Source organism: Carex rostrata, chromosome 10 (genome assembly GCF_964058835.1).
Source record: "Carex rostrata chromosome 10, lpCarRost1.2, whole genome shotgun sequence".
In the NCBI taxonomy this organism is placed as follows: Eukaryota; Viridiplantae; Streptophyta; class Magnoliopsida; order Poales; family Cyperaceae; genus Carex; species Carex rostrata.
The window spans coordinates 1,531,322-1,554,594 of NC_135927.1; the positions used below are offsets into that span (position 1 = coordinate 1,531,322).

General features: G+C 32.2%; 1 protein-coding gene across 1 annotated transcript; it reads right to left on the reverse strand.

Moving 5' to 3' along the window:
* Window positions 1-443: 443 nt before the first annotated feature.
* LOC144560706 (AAA-ATPase At3g50940-like) lies at window positions 444-3,038 on the reverse strand. The gene is made up of 2 exons (XM_078309955.1): window positions 2,173-3,038; window positions 444-1,245 (listed from the first exon to the last, which is right to left on the reverse strand). The coding sequence occupies exons 1-2, from the start codon at window positions 2,928-2,930 to the stop codon at window positions 522-524; spliced, it is 1,482 nt and encodes a 493-aa protein (XP_078166081.1). The 5' UTR covers window positions 2,931-3,038; the 3' UTR covers window positions 444-521.
* Between the last annotated feature and the right edge of the window lie 20,235 nt (window positions 3,039-23,273).

A 23,273-nucleotide genomic window follows, 5' to 3' on the forward strand; every position in this document is an offset into this window, starting at 1 on the left:
AATAACTGTAACAATATATATAATTACTCTCATCTAGAATTAAGTAGTGATTAAATCTAATTGAGCACACTTGCGTCACACAATAAAATAAAGAGTGATCACACCATTAGTTTCTTGCAAGCACAAAATATCACACCTAGAATCTAGCACAACATCTTCAACCACCGTACACTTAGACACATCACAGAAAACTCGCACATTCCAACTCATAATTTTAAAAGGAAATGTCAAAAGCATAGTTGCATTAGACATGGGTACCGATACAAAGAATTGCACAACAACAACAAAAAGAAACAAGCACTCCTTGGGAAGGTACAGTAATGCCATTACTAAAATATATAAAACTAGTTAAGGCCACCAGCCTCATCCTCCGAGAGGTAATCACTATGCAGTTGCAGTTTTGTACAGTTATAGTTTATAACCAATATATAGGACCTGCATCAGGGATATTTACCTAATATTTATTACTACTTGTTTAATTAACCTCAAAAACCCCGGAGGAATTACAACTAATTAATTGTTTAATACAACTCCCAGCTCTCAGTACTGTTTCTCTTCTCAGTCCTAACTGTCACTACCTGCTCTGATAGAGGCGACAACTTCCTCTGGCGAAGTTCAAGTACCAACTTATCCAAAGCTCCATCAGCTGAGGCCCCATCGCACCCCATAAAGACCTCAGCGACCTCAGCTGGTGTCACTTCTACCTCTCCGAGCATCCTCTCAATTTCAGCCACAGTGTCTATCTTCTCCATTTCCACCTCACTAAGACAAAGGTAGTTCTTAACTAGCATCCGAAATGCAGCTGCACGACAATATCCAAGTTCAATTTTCTTATCCATGCGGCCTGGCCTTAGCAAAGCCACGTCAAGCTTATCGGGATGGTTTGTAGTGAAAATCATCAACCTCTCACCGACGCATGATGACCATAGACCATCCACGAAATTCAATACACCAGAGAGGTTTAAGGCCTCTCGAGGGTATGATGTGTTGTGGGGCCAGCCCATCATGCCATCCCCTTGCTCTTCATCCGTCTGCTTTTTCTTTCGATCTGAGAGGTCGATTGTGCAGTCAATGTCTTCTATAACAATGACCGATTTGGGGGTGGTCGACACGAGGAGACTGCGCAACTGGGAGTTGGATTGAACTGCAGTTAGTTCAAGGTCGTACAAATCAAACTTGAGCATGTTTGCTATTGCCGCAACAAGGCTGGTCTTGCCCGTGCCTGGTGGCCCGTGTAAGAGGTACCTTTAAGAAACCAAGATATGTGTGTTAACCAATAATATTATCTGACTTAGAATTTATACAAGAAGATTGAAAAAAAAACTTTATTCCAAAGGTTCATACGTCATAAAATTTGTATTTGGAATCCTGAATCCAAAATATTTTTGTTTGATAAATAGATTTTTTTTTGTTTACAGAGATGGGAAAAATCAACAGCATCACACACTATTTTAAGGAAAAAAAAATTGAGCAATTTCTGCAAGGAAAATGTAAAATCTGAAGTTTAAAAATAGTCTTAATTTGTTTAAAATTCAAATATTCTGCCATGCTTACTGCCAAGCACTATAAATTACATCCAAATAATTTAAATACAGATGGGCTATAGTGGGTCACGAAGTAAGGGTTTTGTTTTCTTTCACACTCATAATTTATACATTTGGAAGTTCAAATAGTCCATTGGAATTGCTCAACATTATCTCGATACGAAAATGTCATCGGACATTGAACCAAAATTTACATTTTTTTGGAACATTTTTACTATTTTTTAGATAGGTGGAAAATCGTTGTTTTTGGATGGTTCATAATCCATCCAAAATCAGTCATTTTCGACATATCTAAAAGATAGTAAAAAATAAAAAATAAATGTCAAAAATCAGTGTTTTGGGTCTCGAAGCACATTATAATATGGAGATCATGTTGAACAGCTCTGATCAACTGTTTGAACTTTGAAAACGGTGACATGAGCGTGAAGTAAAACAAGACTCTTACTTCATAACTCACCGTAGTCCATCTTATTTAAATATACCTTGTGAACTAATTAATTACGTAATTGGTTTAAAGCTTCAACAAAGTTATAAGAGTGATGTGACAGAGTCCATTTGCCATGAAGATTAGTTAACTGAGAATTCTAATGACATAAATTAAAGGTACTATCTATAAAATATCAATTACCCGCGCTTCCACGCTCGACCAACCCTCATGTAATGATCCTTTTGGCTGACAAACTGAAGCAGATCAGCACAAATCTCCTCCCGCAAGGTTGGATCGAGTGCAAGTGTGTCAAAATTTGATGGGTGAGAGAAGGTACGGCATGTCCAGGTTTGGTGAGAATCATATCCCGGATTACTAGAGCGGTTTGTGTACAACTTTCTCTCCCTCGAGTTGCTCCTCAGCCTCATTGCCTCCTCAAGCACATAAGGTATATAAATATCATGAACCAAGTTACGGTGCTTTTGGTGAAACACAAGCATCAAGGAGCGACGATCTATGCCATCATCAATGCTTTGATTTCTGAAGCGGCCTGATTCTGACTGGTCGTGCATCTCAGAAGTCCACTTCATGGAAACTCCTCTAAATTTAACGTTTACGGTGTGTGAGTCAGGAAGGGAGGTGAATGGAGAATCAGCATTGTAGGGCTTGAAGAGATACACAATACGGGAGTCAGAGAGGCAGTGGGCGCCGAGGTAAAGCTGTGCAGAATCATACAGGTCATTTATGCCAACAAAGGCTTCTCTGTTTTTTATGATGATAGTGGTGGTGGGTTTGAGATAGGTGAAGATGCGGCTTAAGAAATTATTGGCAAATATGCGGATCTCAGCAGGGATGTAGGATGACAAAGTGTTGAGGAGCATGAGCGTGGCGAAGAGAGAGCTCGCTGATCGCCAGTCTCGGAGCAGCTCCATTGCTGTCTTCATGGATAGATTGAACATAGTTTAATTTGGTGTTTACAGTTTTTGACAGAGGGTTCATGAGCGTGGGGACTAAGGGGGTTTGGATATATATACACAAGATTTGTGTTTGCTTAGTTCTGGTTTTTTTTTTTTTTTTCCCCATTCTATCTATTGGTTCCTTTTTTATACGGGGGGGGGGGGGGGGGGGGGGGGGGGGGGGGGGGACAAGATGACGTATTGACGTGCATGTTATTTAATGCTAATTGACAGGAGATCGATGCCAACCAATTCTTCTGTAATAATATATGGGACTCATTCATAATCAGACATAATTTAATCAAAAGAAAACACTCAAAATTTGGTATTTTGAGGCTTGACCATGTATTTGGCTTGATTGCTATAAGGGGATGCTATATATTTTGAGAGCAACAATTAGATTATTAGGGTATCGAGAAATTTTGTTATTTTCATATCTAATGTATTCTTCTTTTTGAATATTATGGTGGAAAATTAATTCACCTTGTATTAGATATGTAAAAGAAAATTCGGGTTGACTGGTAGCATCGGTGTAAAAGAAAACCTACCGAGTTAATTATATAATTGATTCAGATGCTCAAAACAAATTAACACCGAGTAAATAAATTAAAATTTGCAGACGAGAAAAATCAGATATGAATTGAACATAAATTAATTATATGTTACTTCGAAGAAAGAATAAATTTAATGAATTTTGTTGCAAATAGAGGAAAAAAATTCTATGTTGAAAATGGACTTTATGTTTGAAATTTTTATGTAAAAATCTAACCTCACATAATGAATTTTACATTGAGCATTGAACATTTAACTCACCAAAAATATTTGTGACACATGACAAGGATAAATGGTCCGGATTTAAATTTTATTCAGGCTGGATTTTTTGTGGCCATCTTTATCATAATATTGGAAAATATATGGAGTACCTGAATGTATATTTTGTGGCCATCATTTTCATGATATTTGGGTGTAATAGAACCGCAGCAATGACACAAAAACAAAGTATGGATCAAGATCAATTTCTCGGATCCAAACATAATTTTTTTTAACAACATACCAAGCAATAATATGATAAAAATATTAACCAAATAAAATCTGACCTGGAAAATATTTGCATTCGGACCATCGATTCCGACACAACGAACTGGGCTCTAGGCAAGTTAAAATCAGATATAGTGAATTCAGTTAGGGAGGGAGTTAGAAAAATAAGTTGAAATCTGAGAGCTTTGTATGTCACTTCTGCTTCAAGAACTTTGTATCAAGATCATAACCCGGCTATAGAAAGTACGTGCACTCGAAGGAACGAAAGATATCTCATACGAAGTATAAAATTTAAATCAGGCGACCGTTAGGAAGAGACGTTGACGAAGAGGGCCTGCTTGATTAGATATAGTGAATTCAGTCAGGGAATATATAGTTAGACAAATAATCTGAAAAGAAAACCGTGGACTTGAGCCTAATGCGTAGAATGTTTGTAATTTTTGCTTAATCGCTTACAATACCTATTTAAGGCCAGTAGTTGTAATCCAATGACATGTCTAAACGTGTCGTGCCCAACAAAATATGAGTATGCCACATCATGCACTTGAAGAAATGATTCACACAAATGCTGACAGTGTTTTTACATGTGTGTATGCAATCTGTTATTGCGTTTAATATGTCATTCAATCACATGTATGAGGTCGCATATAGGAATCGCATATGCGGTCATGTGGACACATAAAGCTACATGCGACACTGTTCGGACGCATAACACTACATTTGGATGCATATGCAGATTTTCTAGTTTCTATACAGTACACTTCATTAGTATTGTTCCTTGATTGGATATTGTCATTAATCTAGGCATTATTTTGTTGGCTTCTCATGACTCATAACTCGGGGTATTACCTTATTGGTTTGTCATGACTATAATAATTGATCGTGAATATTGACAACTCATTTTAAAATCTGTATATATAAATTTGCGACAACTCATTTTAAAATCAGTAAATATAAATCTGCATTAAAATCTGCATATGCAGTATTCAGAAATCTTTCGCATATATGAACAAATTAAAACTGTATTTTAAAACATTAGATGATAATAATTAAATGGCAAGATTAAATAGAACGAACACTGCTAGAAAAGGTTCTTTTTCTAAGGCAAGGAAAAGGCTTGTTTCATGGGCTGACCCTTGGAAAATGTCCTGAAATCATAATTTCCGTTCGCCGCCCTTGGAAAAAGTATGTGGCAAAATTCTTCGATGGAAATAGTAAGTATTTCCGTGGGCGCCGTTGGAAATACTATTTTTCACTTTTTCTAATGCTTGCCCTTGGAAAAAGTGCACTCGGAAATACTTCCACATCGGGCCCATGGAATTATTATTTCCAAGGGCAGCGTATGTGGGTCCCACTTTAGTTATTCCAAGGCTAACAAACATGGGCCCTATAGAGTATTTCCAAAGCTATCAAATGTGGATTCCAATTAGTTATTTTCAAATGCAGCATATTTGGGACCCACCGCAGTATTTTCAAAACTATCCAACATGGGAACCACCTGATTTCTTCCAATTCCCATCAGCCATGAAATTCCGCAATTCCCATTCAGCCCAATTCCCATTTAGCCAAATTAAATTTGGGCTCCAAATAAAAAAAAAACGGAAATTCTAGTAGTGGAAGAATGACAAATCTTGTGGAGTTTTATATTGACGTATTCAAACTCAAAACAAAGTATGCATTTCTATCATTCTTGCTATTTTTATTATTATTGAATTTCAATTTATAATCTTTATTATGGACACTATATTAAAGAAAAAAAAATTATATATAATTTTTCCTATGATATTTAACATAGCCGCGCGGTTCCAAAATTGGACAAAAGAAAAGGATGAAAAATAATTAAAAAATTTATTCGGCTTTTTTCCTATTTTTAGATTATTTTTTCAGATTTGTCATTTTTATTACTATTTTTAACCTTTTTTTTTATTTTAAGAAAACAAGAACTTGCCTACAAGTAGTACGATGTGTCGGCAAGTACTGTGTTCTTACAAGTGCTATATCTGATTTTTTTGAAAAACACGACACGACTAACATATACAATCAGCACACGTGACCTTGCAATAAGAGTTCAAGAGAATCTCTATCCGATCAATCCCTGGAGTGGCCCACTAGATATCAATCACTGGAGTCCGGCAGAGAGTTGCACCTGCACCTGCAATAGCATAGCCCATTTAGTAGCAATTTCATATATAAATGGTATATATCTTTAGTGCATTGGTCAAATTTTAAAAAGTCATGATAGACCCCTCTTTATATCCCTTCTAGTTTATTCAATTTTTTTATTAATTATTATAAGAGTTGGAGTATATATATATATGGTGTTTCATGAAGTAAGAGTTTTCTTTTCTTTTCTTTTTTTTTTTAGCTTTACGTTCGTATTTCTGTTCTCAAAATCAAATTAGTCGGTTCATACTGCTTGATGTAATTTTCCTATTAAAATTAGCTTAAGGATCAAATTTTACATTTTTTATATTTTTTTTTTTACTATTTGTTTCAGCAAGTAGGAAGGGCTAATTTTTTAATGTTTCATAAACTTTCAGATTCATGGATTTTGTACCATCAAAAAATAATATAAAAATTCTAAAAAGTTGTAAAGTTTGGTCTCCAAATACGTACATTTTCATATGGAGATCATTAAGCTATGGTTTTTTAATGTATATCATAATCAAAAAAAAAATGTATCATACGTACTATATACCGAAATTTTTAAATGTATCATAATCCAAAAAAAAATAAACAAAAAAGCACGGTTTTTGAAAAATTCAAATTTTGACACGGCCGCATTCTCAAGGTGCGGCCACCTTTTTGCGGGTCGCATCTAGGCGATGCGGCCATCTTTTTTTTTGTTCAGATTAAACTGTCACACGATAAAGAGACCAAAAAAAAAAGGGCTGCATCCTTAGATGCGGTCCGTAGAAATGTGGCCGCATCTTGGTGATACAGCCGTGTCAAAATTCAAAATTTTCAAAAATATTTGGTTTATTTTTTCTGGGGTTATGGTATATTTAAAAATTCCGGCGCTATATACAAGCTATGCTGATCTGATCTGATCTATTATCGTCTCTCTCTCTCTCTCTCTCTCCTATACAATACTGATATGATATGTTTTTAAATGCAGTCTCATGAATCGCATATGCCTATGCGGTTTGCTGTCGTGCTCTGTAATCCAGTCACATATATGCGGTCATGCAGACACATAAAACTACATGCAACACTATCCATACGGACGCATAATACTACATTCTGATGCATATGAGGACTTTCAAGTTTCTACGAACTACACTTCATTTGTATTGTTCCAGGATTGAATATATAATGACTTTGGGCATTATCTTGCTGGCTTCTCATGACTAGTGACTCTGGACATTATCTTGCTGGTTTGTCATGACTATAAGAATTGACCATGAATATTGACAACTCATTTTAAAATTTCCATATTTAAATTCTCATTAAAATCAACATATGTGATATGCAGTGATCTTCTGTTTACATAACAAAACCGTATTTTAAAATAGTAGATAATGATGATAATTAAAATGACAAGATTAAATAGAATCAAGAAAGACAAATCTTGTGGAGTTTTATATCGACGTATTGAAGCCAAAAAAAAAAAAAACATGCATTTCTATTATTTTTGTTAATTTTATTATCAAATTTAAATTTATAATTTATTAGGGACACTTTATATATATATATAGAGAGAGAGAGAGGGGTTGGCTAAGATCAAAGTGGTAGTTCTTAAGCTTTGGTGCTACCAATTCGTTTTTCAATTTTCAAAGTTCAAAACGTCGATCCAAACCATTCAAGTTGTTCTCCATATTAAATTGTGCTTGGAGACCAAATTTTATATTTTTCTGATTTTTTTTACTATTTATTAAGTCACTTTGAAAATCGTTGATCCAACGATGGCTTAACAAAACAGTAAAATCAGAAGCCACCGTTGGATCAGCTGTTTTCAAAGTGGCTTAATAAATAGTAAAAAAAATTCATAAATGTAAAATTTGTTCTCCAAGCACAATTTAATATGGAGAACAACTTGAACGGTTCGGATCAACATTTTAAACTTTAAAAATTGAAAAACGAATTGGTAGCACCAAAGCTCAGGGTGTTCTTAAGTTCACCAAGTCCCTTGGTGAACTCAAGTTTAAAATTCATCAAAATTGGCTTCAATTAAATAACGAATCCGAACTGTTGAAATCTGTCTACCTTATGAGTGATGCATCTACATGTGAAAATTTTAAGCATTCGAACTAATTTAATTTAAAGTCAAGTGGTCAAAATTAGAAGATTAATAAATTAATTTTAATGCATTCTTTTTTGAAACGTATCTTGACCACTTGACTCTATACAAAATTAATTTCAAAATTTATTTATTTTTATATGTAGACACATCACTCGTAAAGTAGGTGAATTTCAACGGTTCGAATTCGTCGTTTAAAGCCGATTCGATGAGTTTTAGACTTGAGTTCACCAAGAGACTTGGTGAACTGAAGAACACCCCAGTTCTATTATATATATATATATATGAGATGGGCTATGGTACATTGCAATGCATAGGCATTTTTTGAAACGTATCTTGACCACTTGACTCTATACAAAATTAATTTCAAAATTTATTTATTTTTATATGTAGACACATCACTCGTAAAGTAGGTGAATTTCAACGGTTCGAATTCGTCGTTTAAAGCCGATTCGATGAGTTTTAGACTTGAGTTCACCAAGAGACTTGGTGAACTGAAGAACACCCCAGTTCTACTATATATATATATATATATGAGATGGGCTATGGTACATTGCAATGCATAGGCATTTTTGTGCATTGGACCATAAATCACAGATTCAAATTCCAAATAACCGATCCAAACCGTTCATATTGTTCTCCATATTAATATGTGCTTGGAGACCAAATTTTTACATTTTTTGAAATTTTTTTACTATTTATTAAGACACTTTGAAAATTGCTGATCCAACAGTAACAGTAAAATCAAAAGACACCGTTGGATCAGCGATTTTCAAAGTGGCTTAATAAATAGTAAAAAAATTCCAAAAAATGTAAAATTTGGTCTCCAAGCACATATTAATATGGAGAACAAGATGAACGGTTTGGATCGATCATTTGGACTTTGAATCCGATGATTTATGGTCCATGCACAAAAATGCCTATGCATTGTAATGTACCATAGATATATATATATATATGAGGAGGGTTCAATTGCCTCCATTTTTTGTGCCTCCATCATGCCTCCATTTTTAAAAACTTAAATAACTTAAAGTTTAAAACTTAAACGTCAAAATAAAACAGTTAGATGTAATCTATGTTATTTTCTCTATTTGCCCATAAAAAATTATCACATTTTGATTTTGCTTTTATATGAATCAATAAGTTGAAAGATCAACGTCTATAAATTATCCACATTTGTATACATTTTTACAAGCTCAAGATGACAATCAAAACAAAGTTGAAATGCCATAATTTTTTACATGTGCATAGATAAAATGATATAGTTCATATCCAATGGTTTTACTGTTTTGTTAAGCTTCTGATTTTACTGTTTTGTTAAGCCACCGTTGGATCAGCGATTTTCAAAGAGGCTTAATAAATAGTAAAACAATTCAGAAAAATATAAAATTTGGTCTCCGAGTACATTTTAATATAGAGATCAACTTGAACGGTTCGGATCGACGTTTTGAACTTTGAAAATTAAAAAAACGAATTGGTAGCACCAAAGCTCAGGAACTACCACTTTGATCTTAGCCAACCTCTCTCTCTCTCTCTCTCTATATATATATAGAGAGAGAGAGAGAGAGGAGGGTTCCAATGCCTCATGTCTTTCATACCTCATCAAACCTCATATTTTATATCTTTGTTTTTAAAATCCAAATTATCGATCTGAACTGTTTAACATGATATATATACTAAAATATGGTTAGGGATGAAATTTTATATATTTTGGAAATTTTTTTACTATTTTTTAAGATGGGTAGAAAATCACTGTGTTTTGAACGGTTCAACAACAGTGATTTTGTACATATCTTAAAAAATAGTTAAAAAATTCCAAAAAATATAAAATTTTATCTCCATGCATATTTTAGTATAAATATTATGTTGAACGGTTCAGACCAGAAATTTGAACTTTGAAAATGAAGATATAAAATATGAGGTATGAAAAAGATGAGGCATTGGAACTCTCCTCATATATATATATAGGGAGAGAGAGATGGGCTATGGTGCATTGCAATGCATGGAGGGGTTTGTGCATTGGACCATAAATCTAAAATTCAAAATCCAAACTGTTCATCTTGTTCTCCATATTAATATGTGCTTGGAGACCAAATTTTACATTTTTCTGAATTGTTTTACTATTTATTAAGTATTTTACAAAATTGTTGATCCAACGGTGGCTTAACAAAACAGTAAAATCAGCAGCCACAGTTGGATCAACATTTTTGTAAAATACTTAATAAATAATAAAAAAAAATTCAGAAAAATGTAAAATTTGGTCTCCAAGCACATATTAATATGGAGAACAAGATGAACAGTTTGGATCGGTCATTTGGATTTTGAATTTTAGATTTATGGTCCAATGCACAAACCCCTCCATGCATTGCAATGCACCATAGCCCATCTCTCTATATATATAATTGCCTATGATATTTAACCCACCCGGTTCCAAAATCAGACAAAAAAAGGATTGAAAAAAAGTTAAATTTTGCAAAATATTAATTCAAGTTCAAAAATGTTTGTCATAATTTTATTTGGATTTTTTCCTTGTTTTAGATTATTTTTTCATATTTTTTTTTCATTTTATTACTTTTTTTTACCTTTTTTATTTAAATAAAACAAACATGTGCCTACAAACACAATGTGTTTGCAAGTACCATATTCTTACAAATGTTATGTTCGATTTCTGTATCTTTTGACATAGTACAACATTTTTAATCCGTAACATGTACTTAGTAGGATACATCTGATAGATATTTACTAACATGTAAAAACACGAAAGGACACGACACGACATAAAATAGACATAACACACTATGTAAATATAGAAATCAGCGCATGCACATGACCTTGCAATAAGAGTTCAAGAGAATCGCTATCCCATCAATCAGTGGAGTTTGGCACGTACAATTGTCCAGCCAATTTAGTAGCAATTTCATAATAAGTATTTTCTTTTTATTCAGTGTGCATTGGTCAAAATATAAAAAGTCATGGGAGCTCTCTTTATATTCCTTCTAGATTTTCTCTGTTTATTAATTATTATAAGATGTGGACTATGGTGTTTCATGAAGTAATAGTTTTTTTTTTTTTTTTTAATTTACATTTGTATTTCTGTTTCAAAATCAAAATAGTTAATATGTACCGCTCACTGTAATTTTTGTATTAAAATGTGCTTAGAAACCACATTTTACATTACTTAGAAACTTTTTAGTATTTGTTTCTATTGGTAGAAAATTCTTATTTTTGAGTGGTTCACAAACTTTCATATTCATAGACATTATGTTGTGTAGTTTCAATTTACTGTTTCGACTTTGAGAATGAAGATACAAATGTTAAGAAAAAAGATAAAGTACCATAGTCCCTCTTATAATAATGAGGAGGGTTCAAATGCCTCCATGTTTTTGTGCCTCCATCATACCTCCATCTCTCTCTATCATTTTCAAAATTCAAACAGTCGATCCGAGCCGCTCAACCTAACCTCCATACTAAAATATGTTTGGAGACCAAATTTTATATTTTTAGGAATTTTTTTACTATTTTTTTAGATAGGTACAAAATCAGTAAATCTGAACCATCTAAAAACAGTATTTTTGTACCTATCTAAAAAAATAGTAAAAAATTCCTAAAAATATAAAATTTGGTCTCCAAACATATTTTAGTATGGTGGTTAGGTTGAGCGGTTCGGATCGACTGTTTGAACTTTGAAAATGATGGAGAGAGATGGAGGCATGATGGAGGCACAGAAACATGGAGGCATTTGAACTCTCCTCATAAATATCATTATTATTGGACAGCATTATAACGTAAAGAAAAAAAAAAAAAAAGCATGCATTTCTTAGGCAAATATTGTGGAGTTTTATATCCACGTACTCAAACCCAAAAATGAATGCATTTCCTTTTTGGTGTTAATTTTATTATTAAATTTTAATTTATAATATATATATAGAGAGAGAGAGAGAGATGGGCTATGGTGCATTGCAATGCATGGAGGGGTTTGTGCATTGGACCATAAATCTAAAATTCAAAATTCAAATGGCCGATCCAAACCGTTCATCTTGTTCTCCATATTAATATGTGCTTGGAGACCAAATTTTACATTTTTCTGAAGTTTTTTACTATTTATTAAGTATTTTACTAAATTGTTGATCTAATTGTGGCTGCTGATTTTACTGTTTTGTTAAGCCACCGTTGGATCAACAATTTTGTAAAATACTTAATAAATAGTAAAAAAATTCAGAAAAATGTAAAATTTGGTCTCCAAGCACATATTAATCTGGAGAACAAGATGAACGACTTGGATCGGTCATTTGGATTTTGAATTTTATATTTATGGTCCAATACACAAACCCCTCCATGCATTGCAATGCACCATAGCCCATCTATATGTATAGAGGTTGGCTAAGATCAAAGTGGTAGTTCCTGAGCTTTGGTGATACCAATTCGTTTTTCAATTTTTAAATTTCAAAACGTCGATCTGAACCTTTCAAGTTGTTCTCCATATTAAATTGTGCTTGGAGACCAAATTTTACATTTTTCTGAATTTTTTTACTATTTATTAAGCCACTTTGAAAACAGCTGATCCAACGGTGGCTTCTGATTTTATTGTTTTGTTAAGCCACCGTTGGATTAACGATTTTCAAAGTGGCTTAATAAATAGTAAAAAATTCAGAAAAATGTAAACTTTGGTCCCTAGGCACAATTTAATATGGAGAACAACTTGAACAGTTCGGATCGACGTTTTGAACTTTGAAAATTGAAAAACGAATTGGTAGCACCAAAGCTCAGGAACTACCACTTTGATCTTAGTCAACCTCTATATATATATATATATATAGAGAGAGAGAGAGAGAGAGAGAGAGAGAGAGAGATGGGCTATGGTGCATTGCAATGCATGGAGGGGTTTGTGCATTGGACCATAAATCTAAAATTCAAAATCCAAATGGTCGATCCAAACTGTTCATCTTGTTCTCCATATTAATATGTGCTTGGAGACCAAATTTTATATTTTTCTGAATTTTTTTACTATTTATTAAGTATTTTACAAAATTGTTGATCCAACGGTGGCTGCTGATTTTACTGTTTTGTTAAGCCACCGTTGGATCAACAATTTTGTAAAATACTTAATAAATAGTATACCAATTCAGAAAAATGTAAAATTTGGTCTCCAAGCACATATTAATATGGAGAACAAGATGAATGGTTTGGATCGGTCATTTGGATTTTGAATTTTAGATTTATGGTCCAATACACAAACCCCTCCATGCATTGCAATGCACCATATCCCATCTATATATATATATATAGAGAGAGAGAGATCTATATATATATATATATATATAGAGATGGGCTACGGTGAATTGCGAAGTAAAATGCGTTTCTACTTCACGCCGTATTTTTATTTTGAAAGTCCAAACAACCGATCCGAACCGTTAAATGTTTAATCCATATTGAAATGTGATTGGAGACCAAATTTTACATTTTTTTGAAATTTTTTTACTATTTATTAAGCATTTTTTAAAATTGCTGTTTTGCTGTGAACAGTAAAAAACAGTAAAATTTTCTGGACCATCAGATCAGCAACTTTCAAAATTACTTAATAAATAGTAAAAAAATTCCAAAAAATGTAAAATTTGGTCTCCTAGCACATTTCAATATGGAGAACAAGATGAACGGTTCGGATCGACGGTTTGAACTTTAAAATCGCAAAATATGAGCGTGAAGTAAAATAGACGCTTTACTTCACAACTCACCGTAGCCCACCTCTATATATATATATATATATATATATATATATATATATGCTGTGGCTAATTTGCTGCCGGCAGTGCTGCCGCTGTTTTTTTTATTTTGTGATGTCCAAATAATAAATCCAAACCGTTAGATATTTAATCTATATTATAATCTACTTGGAGACTAAATTTTACATTTTTTGGAATTTTTTTACTATATATTAAGCTGGTATGAAAACCGCTGATTTCAATGCTGCAGAAATTTACTGAAATCAGCGATTTTCAAACCAGCTTAATATATAGTAAAAAAATTCCAAAAAATGTAAAATTTGGTCTCCAAGTAGATTATAATATAGATTAAACATCTAACGGTTTGGATTTGTTGTTTGGACATCACACAGCTAAATATAGCCCCGGCAGCACCTCTGCTGAAATGCTGCCAGCAGCAATTTAGACAGACCATATATATATATATATATATATATATATATATATATATAGAGTACGGCTAACGCGCTTCTTCTAGCATATGGGCCGAAATGCTTCCGGTGGAAATTTGAAATTTCAAAATCCAAAAAGTCGATATGAACCGTTCATTTTCTTCTCCATATTAATATCTGCTTGGAGACCAAATTTTACATTTTTCTGAAATTTTTTACTATTTATTAAGCCATTTTGAAAATTGTTGATCCAACAGTGGCTTACCAAACAGTAAAAATCAGAAGCTACCGTTGGATCAGCGATTTTCAAAGTGGCTTAATAAATAGTAAAAAATTTCAGAAAAATGTAAAATTTGGTCTCCAAGCAGATATTAATATGGAGAAGAAGATGAACGGTTCAAATCGACTTTTTGGATTTTGAAATTTCAAATTTCCACCGGAAGCATTTCGGTCCATATGCTAGAGGAAGCGCGTTAGCCGTACTCTATATATATATATATATATATAATTTTGGCAACGATATTTAACGTAGTTCCAAAATCTGACAAAAAAAGGACAAAAAAATTAAAATTTTGCAAAATATTATTTCAAGTTATAAATTATTTGTAGATATTTCTTTTGGCTTTTTTTTCTATTTTTAGATTATTTATTACTATTTTTAACCTTTTTTATTTAACGATGTGTCAGCATGTATTGTGTTCTTACAAGTGTTATGTCCGACTTTGTACCTTTTGACATAATACGACATTTTTTTTAAAATCAGTAACTTACACTGTATGATAAATCAGATAGACATTCAGACTTACATGAAAAATCATGACACGACATAACACAGACATACTATATATATATGTAGAGAGAGAGAGAGATAGATAGATAGATAGATAGAAATCAGCGCATGTGGGCTTGCAAGAAAGAGTTGAAGAACATCGATCTCTATCGGATCAATCACTGGAGTGGAGCAGTACATGGAAGTTCGGGAGAGAGTGGCAGCTTTAATTGCCTAGCTAGCTAATTGAGTAGCAATTTCATAATTGGTATGTTTCCTTTTATTCAGTGTGCATTGGTCAAAACTTACCTTGTTGCCTTTGGGTATTACCATGCATTTTGGTTTGTCATGACTATAAAATTTAACTGTGAGTAGTACTGACAACTCTTTTTAACCTTTTTCATTTGAAGAAAACAAAAAAACGTACCAACACAAAAGAGAAATCAGCGCACGTGTTGCAATAAGAGTTCAAGAGAATCTCTGTCCGATCTATCAGACTATCACTGGAGTACTGATAGATCCCACTAGATAAGTCTGGGGGAGTACTGGCAGCAGCAATTGCCTAGCCAATTGAATTAGCGTTGCTATTTCATAATAGGTATCTTTTCCTTTCATTACTACAAAAAACAATATTGTTGTTCATGTATTCGATATTGTCATGATTAATTCTGGGCATTACCTAACTCATGACTCTAGGCATTATCTTGTTGGTTTGTCATAATTGTAAGAATTGATCTTGGATACTAACAACTCATTTCAATTCTTCACATACGTAAATCTGCGTTAATTAAAATCCTCATCTACAATATGCAATAACCTTTTACATGCATGAATACAATCGCATTTCAAAACAATATTGTATGATGATGATTAAATGGCAAGATTAAATAGAATGAGGAAAGACAAATCTTGTGGAGTATTATATCCATGAATTCAAGCCCAAAAAAAAGCACGCATTTCTATTATTCTGGTTAATTTTATTATTAAATTTCAATTTATAATATTAATTATGGACACTATATTAACAAAAAATATATATATAATTTTGCCTGTGATATTTAAAGTGGCCGGTTCCAAAATCATACTAAAAAAAATAAAATTTTGCAAAATATTATTTCAAGTTCAGAATTCTTTATCATAATTTTATTTGGCTTTTTTCCTATTTTCATATTATTATTTTTCATTACTATATATTTTAACCTTTTTTTTTATTTAAAGAAAACAAAAACGTGCCTACAAGTGTGCCGGCACGTACCGTGTTCTTACAACTAAGTGTTAAACGTTATATCCCATTTCTGCACCGTATCTTTTGACATAATACGACTTTTTAAAACCTATAATATGTGCTTATATGGTATGATACATCTGATAGATATTTAGACTAACATATAAAATCACAAGACCACGCAACACCACAGAAAAGAGTCATAACACACTATATATATAGAGAGAAATCTGTGCACATGACCTTGCAATAAGAGTTCAAGAGAATCTCTGTCCGATCTATCACTGTAAGTAGCCCACTAGATAGAAGACCGGGAGAGCTGCAGCAGCAATTGCCTAGCCAATTTAGTAGCTTTTTCATAATAGATATCTTTCCTTTATTCAAGCTTTAAAAAGTCATGGGACCCCGCTTTATATTCCTTTCAGTTTTTTTCTATTTGTTTATTAATTATTACAAGAAAGTCATGGGACCCCGCTTTATATTCCTTCTAGTGTTTTCTATTTGTTAATTAATTATTATAAGAGTTGAACTGTGGTGTTTCATGAAGTACGAGTCTCTGTTTTTTTTTTTACTTTACATTTATATATTTATGTTCAGAAAATCGTAGTCAATCCATACTACTCAATGTAATTTCCATATTATAATGTACTTAAGATATCAAATTTTACATATTTTAGGGAAAAATTTACTATTTGTTTCTATTATATTGGTAGAGTTCTTGTTTTGGAGTGGTTCACAAACTTAATTTCAGATTCATGGAGATGACATTGTGCGAATCGACTCTTTCAACATTGAGAACGACGATATGAATATGAAGTAAAAAATAACCATTATTTCATGAATCACCATATGAAGATGGCATGCTTGATCAGATCATATAGTGAATTCGGTTAGGTAATTAGTTGGACAAATAAGCTGAAAAGAAAACCTGGTGCTGAGTTGTCATTGCGTTGTTCATTTGACATATCTAATTAATGCATAGAATGTTTGTAATTTTTGCTTAATCGCCTCACCTATATAAGGCTTGGAGTTGTAATCGAATGGAATGCCTACACACGTTGTGCCAGTTCGTATCGTGCCCAACAAAATCTGAGTATGCCACATCTGCTCTATGAGCTTTGTATCAAGATCATAACGACTCCTCACCTACAGATGAAAATACACTCTAAGAAACGATTCACACAGATGATGACAATGTTTTGAATATGGCCTCCATGGACCGCATATGTGTATGCAATCTGCTGTTACACTCAATATGTCATGCAATCACATATATACGGTCATACTGACACATAAAACTACACACAACACTATCCATGTGGACTCATAATACTACATTCGGATGCATATGAAGACTTTTATTTTCTATAAAATACACTTTATTAGTATTTTTTTTATGGATTGGATATTATCAAGACTCTGGGCATTACCTTGTTTGTTTGCCATAACTATAAGAATTGATGATGGATACTAACAACTCATTTTAAAATCCACATATATAAGTTCTCATTAAAACCAACATATGCGATATGCAGTGATCTTCCGTTTGCATAAACAAAACCGTATTTGAAAACATTGAATGATGATGATGAAATGACAAGATTAAATAGAATGAAGAAAGACAAATCTATTGGAATTCAAGCCAAAAAAAAAACATGCATTTCTACTATTCTTGTTAATTTTATTATTCAATTTCACTTTATAATATTTATTATGGACACTATATTAAATATATAATTTTTCCTATGATATTTAACGTAGCCGGTTCCAAAATCGGACCAAAAAAGGATTGAAAAAAAATTAAACTTTTGCAAAATATTATTTGAAGTTCAAAATTCTTTGTCATAATTTTATTTGGCTTTTTTTTCCTTGTATTAGATTATTTTTTTCATTTTTATGATTATTTTTTACCTTTTATTTAAAGAAAACAAAAACTTGCCAACAAACACAATGTGCCCGCATGTACTGTGTTTTTACAAATGTTATGTCAGATTTCTGTATTTTTTGACATGGTACGTACGACATTTTTAATCTGGAACATGTACTTACACGCGGTATGGTACATTTGAGAGGTTAGTTACATGCATGTACTTACACGGTATGGTACATTTGAGAGGTTAGTTACATGCATGTACTTACACAGTATGGTACATTTGAGAGATATTCAAACTAATTAACATGTAAAAACACGAGAGGACACGATACGACATAAAACAGACATAACACAGTCTATATATAGAATCAAGGCACATGTCACCTTGCAATAAGAGTTAAAGAGAATCTCTATCCGATCATTCACTGGAGTGGCCCACTAGGTAGAATTCCGGGAATTAAGTGTTGCACGTACAATTGTTTTAGTAGCAATTTCATAATAGTTATCTTTCTTTTTGTTAAGTGTGCATTGGTCAAAATATAAAAACTCATGGGACCCTCTTTATATTCCTTCTAGTTTCTTCTATTTATTTATTAATTATTATAAGAGATGGACCATAGTGTTTCATGACGTAGGAGTCTTTTTTTTTTTCTTTACAATGTAATTATATATGAGGAGGGTTAAAATGCACCCTCTTTTTGTACTCCTAACGTGCACCCTTCCCTCATATCTTTATTTTCAAAGTTCAAATAGTTGATTCGAACCTTCCAACGTATTTTTCATATTAAAATATGCTTGGAGACCAAATTTTACATTTTTTTGAAAAATTTTTACTATTTTTTCAGAATTTTTGATCAAACTAAACAATAATAAAAAATTCAGCAAAGTGATGATTTTCAAAAATTCTGAAAAAATAGTAAAAAAATTTCAAAAAATGTAAAATTTGGTCTCCTAGCACATTTTAATATGAAGAACATGTTGGAAGGTTCAAATCGACTATTTGAACTTTGAAAATGAAAATATAAGAAGAGGGTGCACGTTAGGAGCACAAAAGGAATGGTACATTTTAACCCTCCTCATTATATATATATATATATATAGAGAGAGAGAGAGAGAGAGAGTAAGGCTACCATGTTTTATAAATTAAAGTGAATGTTTTAATTTGCACTCATATCTCTAGTTTCGAAGTTCAAATAGCCGATCCAAACAATTAGATGTTTAATCTATATTAAAATGTGCTTGGAAACCAAATTTTATATTTTTTGAAATTTTTTTATTATTTATTAAGATGGTTTGAAAATCGCTGTTTTTATTAAAATTCTGCACCATTAAATAACATTGATTTAATTTTTGTGTGTGGCACAAATTTCACTGTTTTTGTGAAATTAAAAAGAAATATTGGATCGGGACCATTATATTGAGTCCGATCCAGAAATTTGAATCGGGACCATTAGTCTAAATATTTCTAAATAAAAATGGGGTACTCTTTCTAGTTCTGTAGCTCTGAATTCAATAGTTTTTTTGAATAAAAAATTCTCTACCATTTCTGTGTGTTGCTTTAATTTTGAATTGTCAAATTTATGTTTTTCTTTTTTAGGAAGAATGACTGCAGGCTTAAAATTGAAAAACAGTGATTACAGCATCTGAAAGCATACATCAATTTCTACAGAAATCATACCCGTGAAGGAACTGGGACCGGTATCCTTGGAAGCATTCATACAATAATATTTATTTCTGATTGTGCGCTTTAATCATGCATGTTGCTTTCTTTTTGTTGACAGATCGAGAAAATGAGAGCAAGAAAATTAATATAAGGACAAAAAAAATGAGAGCATGATTGGATTGATGTATATGCATTGCGGCATGACTAACAAGTTTGAAAATTTAATCATCTTTATCAAGTACAGAATATAGATAGCAAAATAATTGAAAGTATATAGATAGCAAAATAATTTGAAAAATAAATTAAATATTATTCATGCTACCCACTATTATTGATTATTATTTCGAATTTCTTCTTTTGTTTATTTATTTCTCAAAGTAAAATTCTGTTTTTGAAAAAAATAAAGTAACGGATTCATTTCTCAAAGTAAAATTCTGTTTATTTATTTCTCAAAGTAAAACTCTTATTGATGCTCTTGAGCATCTCCAAACACTCCTTCTCAAATTAGCATTATATGGATCAATCGAACTCGGCTTGCGTTTATTTTTTTTATAACTTGAAGAGTCTAAGGTACTGATAATATATCTGCTAATTGCTTGTTGCTACACGCATAAGGAGTTTCAATTTCTTTTAGTTGCATTTTTTTTCTTACGAAGTGACAATCAAGTATTATATTTTTTTTTCTTTTCTATTTTATGAACACTTGATTGGATGTGATGTGCCTAGTCAAATTATTGTCGCAATACATCTTCACGGACAAGGATGGATGCAGTATGTCACAGGATAGAAAATTCATATTTATTTACATGAACTGAATTTTATTGGCCCTACCTTGAAAAAGAGAATTGCCCTACTCTAATTGTAATGCTACAACGCCTCCTCTCTCTGATTTGAAAGTTGTGCAAGTGCGCTGACTCAAACAGAAAAACAAAAACGAAAATAATTTCTCCTCTTTGCTGGTTCGTAAAAAATAAAAAAAAATAAAAAAAATCCTGCTTTTGCCTTCTTGAGACCTTTCTTCTTTCTATGTGGTAAATAGACTTCTCATTTTTTGAGATTTTTGGGTCTTATGAAATTGTAATCTAGAGTTTGAAATTTTAGATTGAATTTAGGTCTTTGAATCCTAATTGATTGGTAGACTCAATTTTTAGATCTTGGAGTTAGAACCCTTTTTAATTGGTAGATTAAATTTGTGATTGGTAAATGGTAATTATATTGAATTACTAGGTCACAGAACCCTAATACCCGATTATCCAATAGGTTTGAAACCGAATACTAATGGGTATGCAGTTTGAATCCAATTAGCTATTGAAAGCCGATTTGATAATTATTTTCTATTCTATCCTAGTGAAAATCCTGCATCCGCCCTTGTTCATGGGTTGATAATTTTTTTCTTTCCATGTTGTGAGTTTAGACTCCTATATTTTTAAAATCCGAATTTCACTTAACAATTTCATAGAGATATTTAAAGTAATTATTGTGAGTTCAAAAAAAATTCCAAATATATTTATTGAACAATAATTTTATCAAGTTGCTTACTTGATGAATATATTGTGATTCGTGAAATTATTGAAATAATAGGGGAAAAAATACATTTCGGTAAAATCGGGATAACATCCGATAAATAAAACTGACACAACACATCTTCTCATTAACCGCGCATGAGGGATGTCGGCATGTATTTTCTTCAAAACTGAGCTCAGTGGTTCTCAGATTTCTCTGTAATGCCTCTGATCACACTAGCTAACAAAAATGTTTGTTTTAAGCAGATTTAGATAAATGATAAATATATTAGCTTTTGGAAACTGAAGTGAAAACAAAGTAAATTTTGATATTAGCAATTGTAACCAAAATCCATATTGACTCTCACATCATCTTTGGTTCATATCAAGTGAAAGGAAAGGGAATTTAAAAGAAGAAAAATTAGAGAGTTTATTATATTTATTCATATTATCCTCTTAAATTATGCAACCAAATAAGAGTTAATTGTGAAAATTTCTTTAATTTCATTCAACATGCCTTCGTTTTTTCTTTTTCTTTTTCTTTTAAAAAAAGGTAGGCGAAAGACGGGAGGTGTATTGCTTTTCTTCCTATTTCTCTTTGCATTATTTTAGTGCATTTTTAGAATTTCAGGTGTGAAGCTGGCGGCCTAAATGAACTCGCTCAACTGTTTAAAGTTGGCTCAATCATATATGTTGAAAATAGAGGTCCGGTTTCCATGTCATTGTCGGCTCTTTTTATTTATTGATACAAATATATAGCGTATTGGCAATGTGATAGCTTAAATTTTGAGAAACAAAATAGGAATTAATTAACATGTCTAATAATTAATATGACTAACTCATTAACATTCACGTACATATATAATTGCCTTAACTATAATTAAATTAAAGATGTTAGATTAGATGGAATAATAATTTTGAGTGCAACAAGCAAAGTACCTTTGGCAACGATCTGCCAAGAATGAAATCGCTAGGCTAGATCCCTCTTCGTTTGAAATTTCGAAAGAGATATCGCGACATATATTGTTTTTAAAAATGATTTTTTCGAGGGGAAGTGGTTTTACTTTTATAGAACCAAGACATGGTTAATTCAGTGCGTATAACTGAGGTGGGGTACCCCAAATGCATCATTATCATTGTTGATAGAACCTTCAACTTTGTACCAAGAGCCTGCGAACTATTCATGGGCTAATTAAGTACCGAGCTCATGGTTCCTGCAACAGTCCAATAATGGCCCATTTTGATTGTAAATGCGACCCAATATCGGATATAAAAGGCCCAATTACGGTCCAGCTCCGTCCCTCTCATTTGGGCCCAATTATTAGCCTGTTTACAGAATAGAGATGAAACTTCACCTATATATTTAAAGGAACGCAGCTTAAAATTACTAAATCATTAACATTCACATTATTACATTAACTATAAAATTGAAGATGTTAGATTAGATAGAATAATATTATATCAAAGGATTTTATTTTTTTGAAAACTTGGTAGATGCTACTAATTAATATTGTATTAATAAATTAATGTGATTACAACAACCAGCTCAAATGTACTTATTACAATATTCGTTATGCTATAACATCAACATGACCCGCACTAATTTCCTAAGGATTAATTTTTATCTGGCAGAATATGTGTTTTTTGGGAAACAAAATATTTAAAAAAATTATTGATACTTTCCTATGAGTTCCCAAATTTTCGTTGCTTCCTACCAATGTTCAAGCGGCCCATTTGCACACGGTTTCAAAGGCATTTTTGTTCTCAACGATTTTTTTTTTAGGAAATTAATAATCAATAACTTTTTTTTTTCTAAATTTCAGTGAGTTTATTTGTATTGAAATTTTCCGTAATAATTGACTAAAATTATACAAATGTAATGTTG

Bases quoted from the DNA above. Each gene is read 5' to 3' on its own strand.
- LOC144560706 (XM_078309955.1), bottom strand. From the start codon at position 2,930: ATGTTCAATCTATCCATGAAGACAGCAATGGAGCTGCTCCGAGACTGG. The intron at 1,246-2,172 runs GTAATTGATATT...GGTTTCTTAAAG, and splicing joins GGTCGAGCGTGGAAGCGCGG to GTACCTCTTACACGGGCCAC.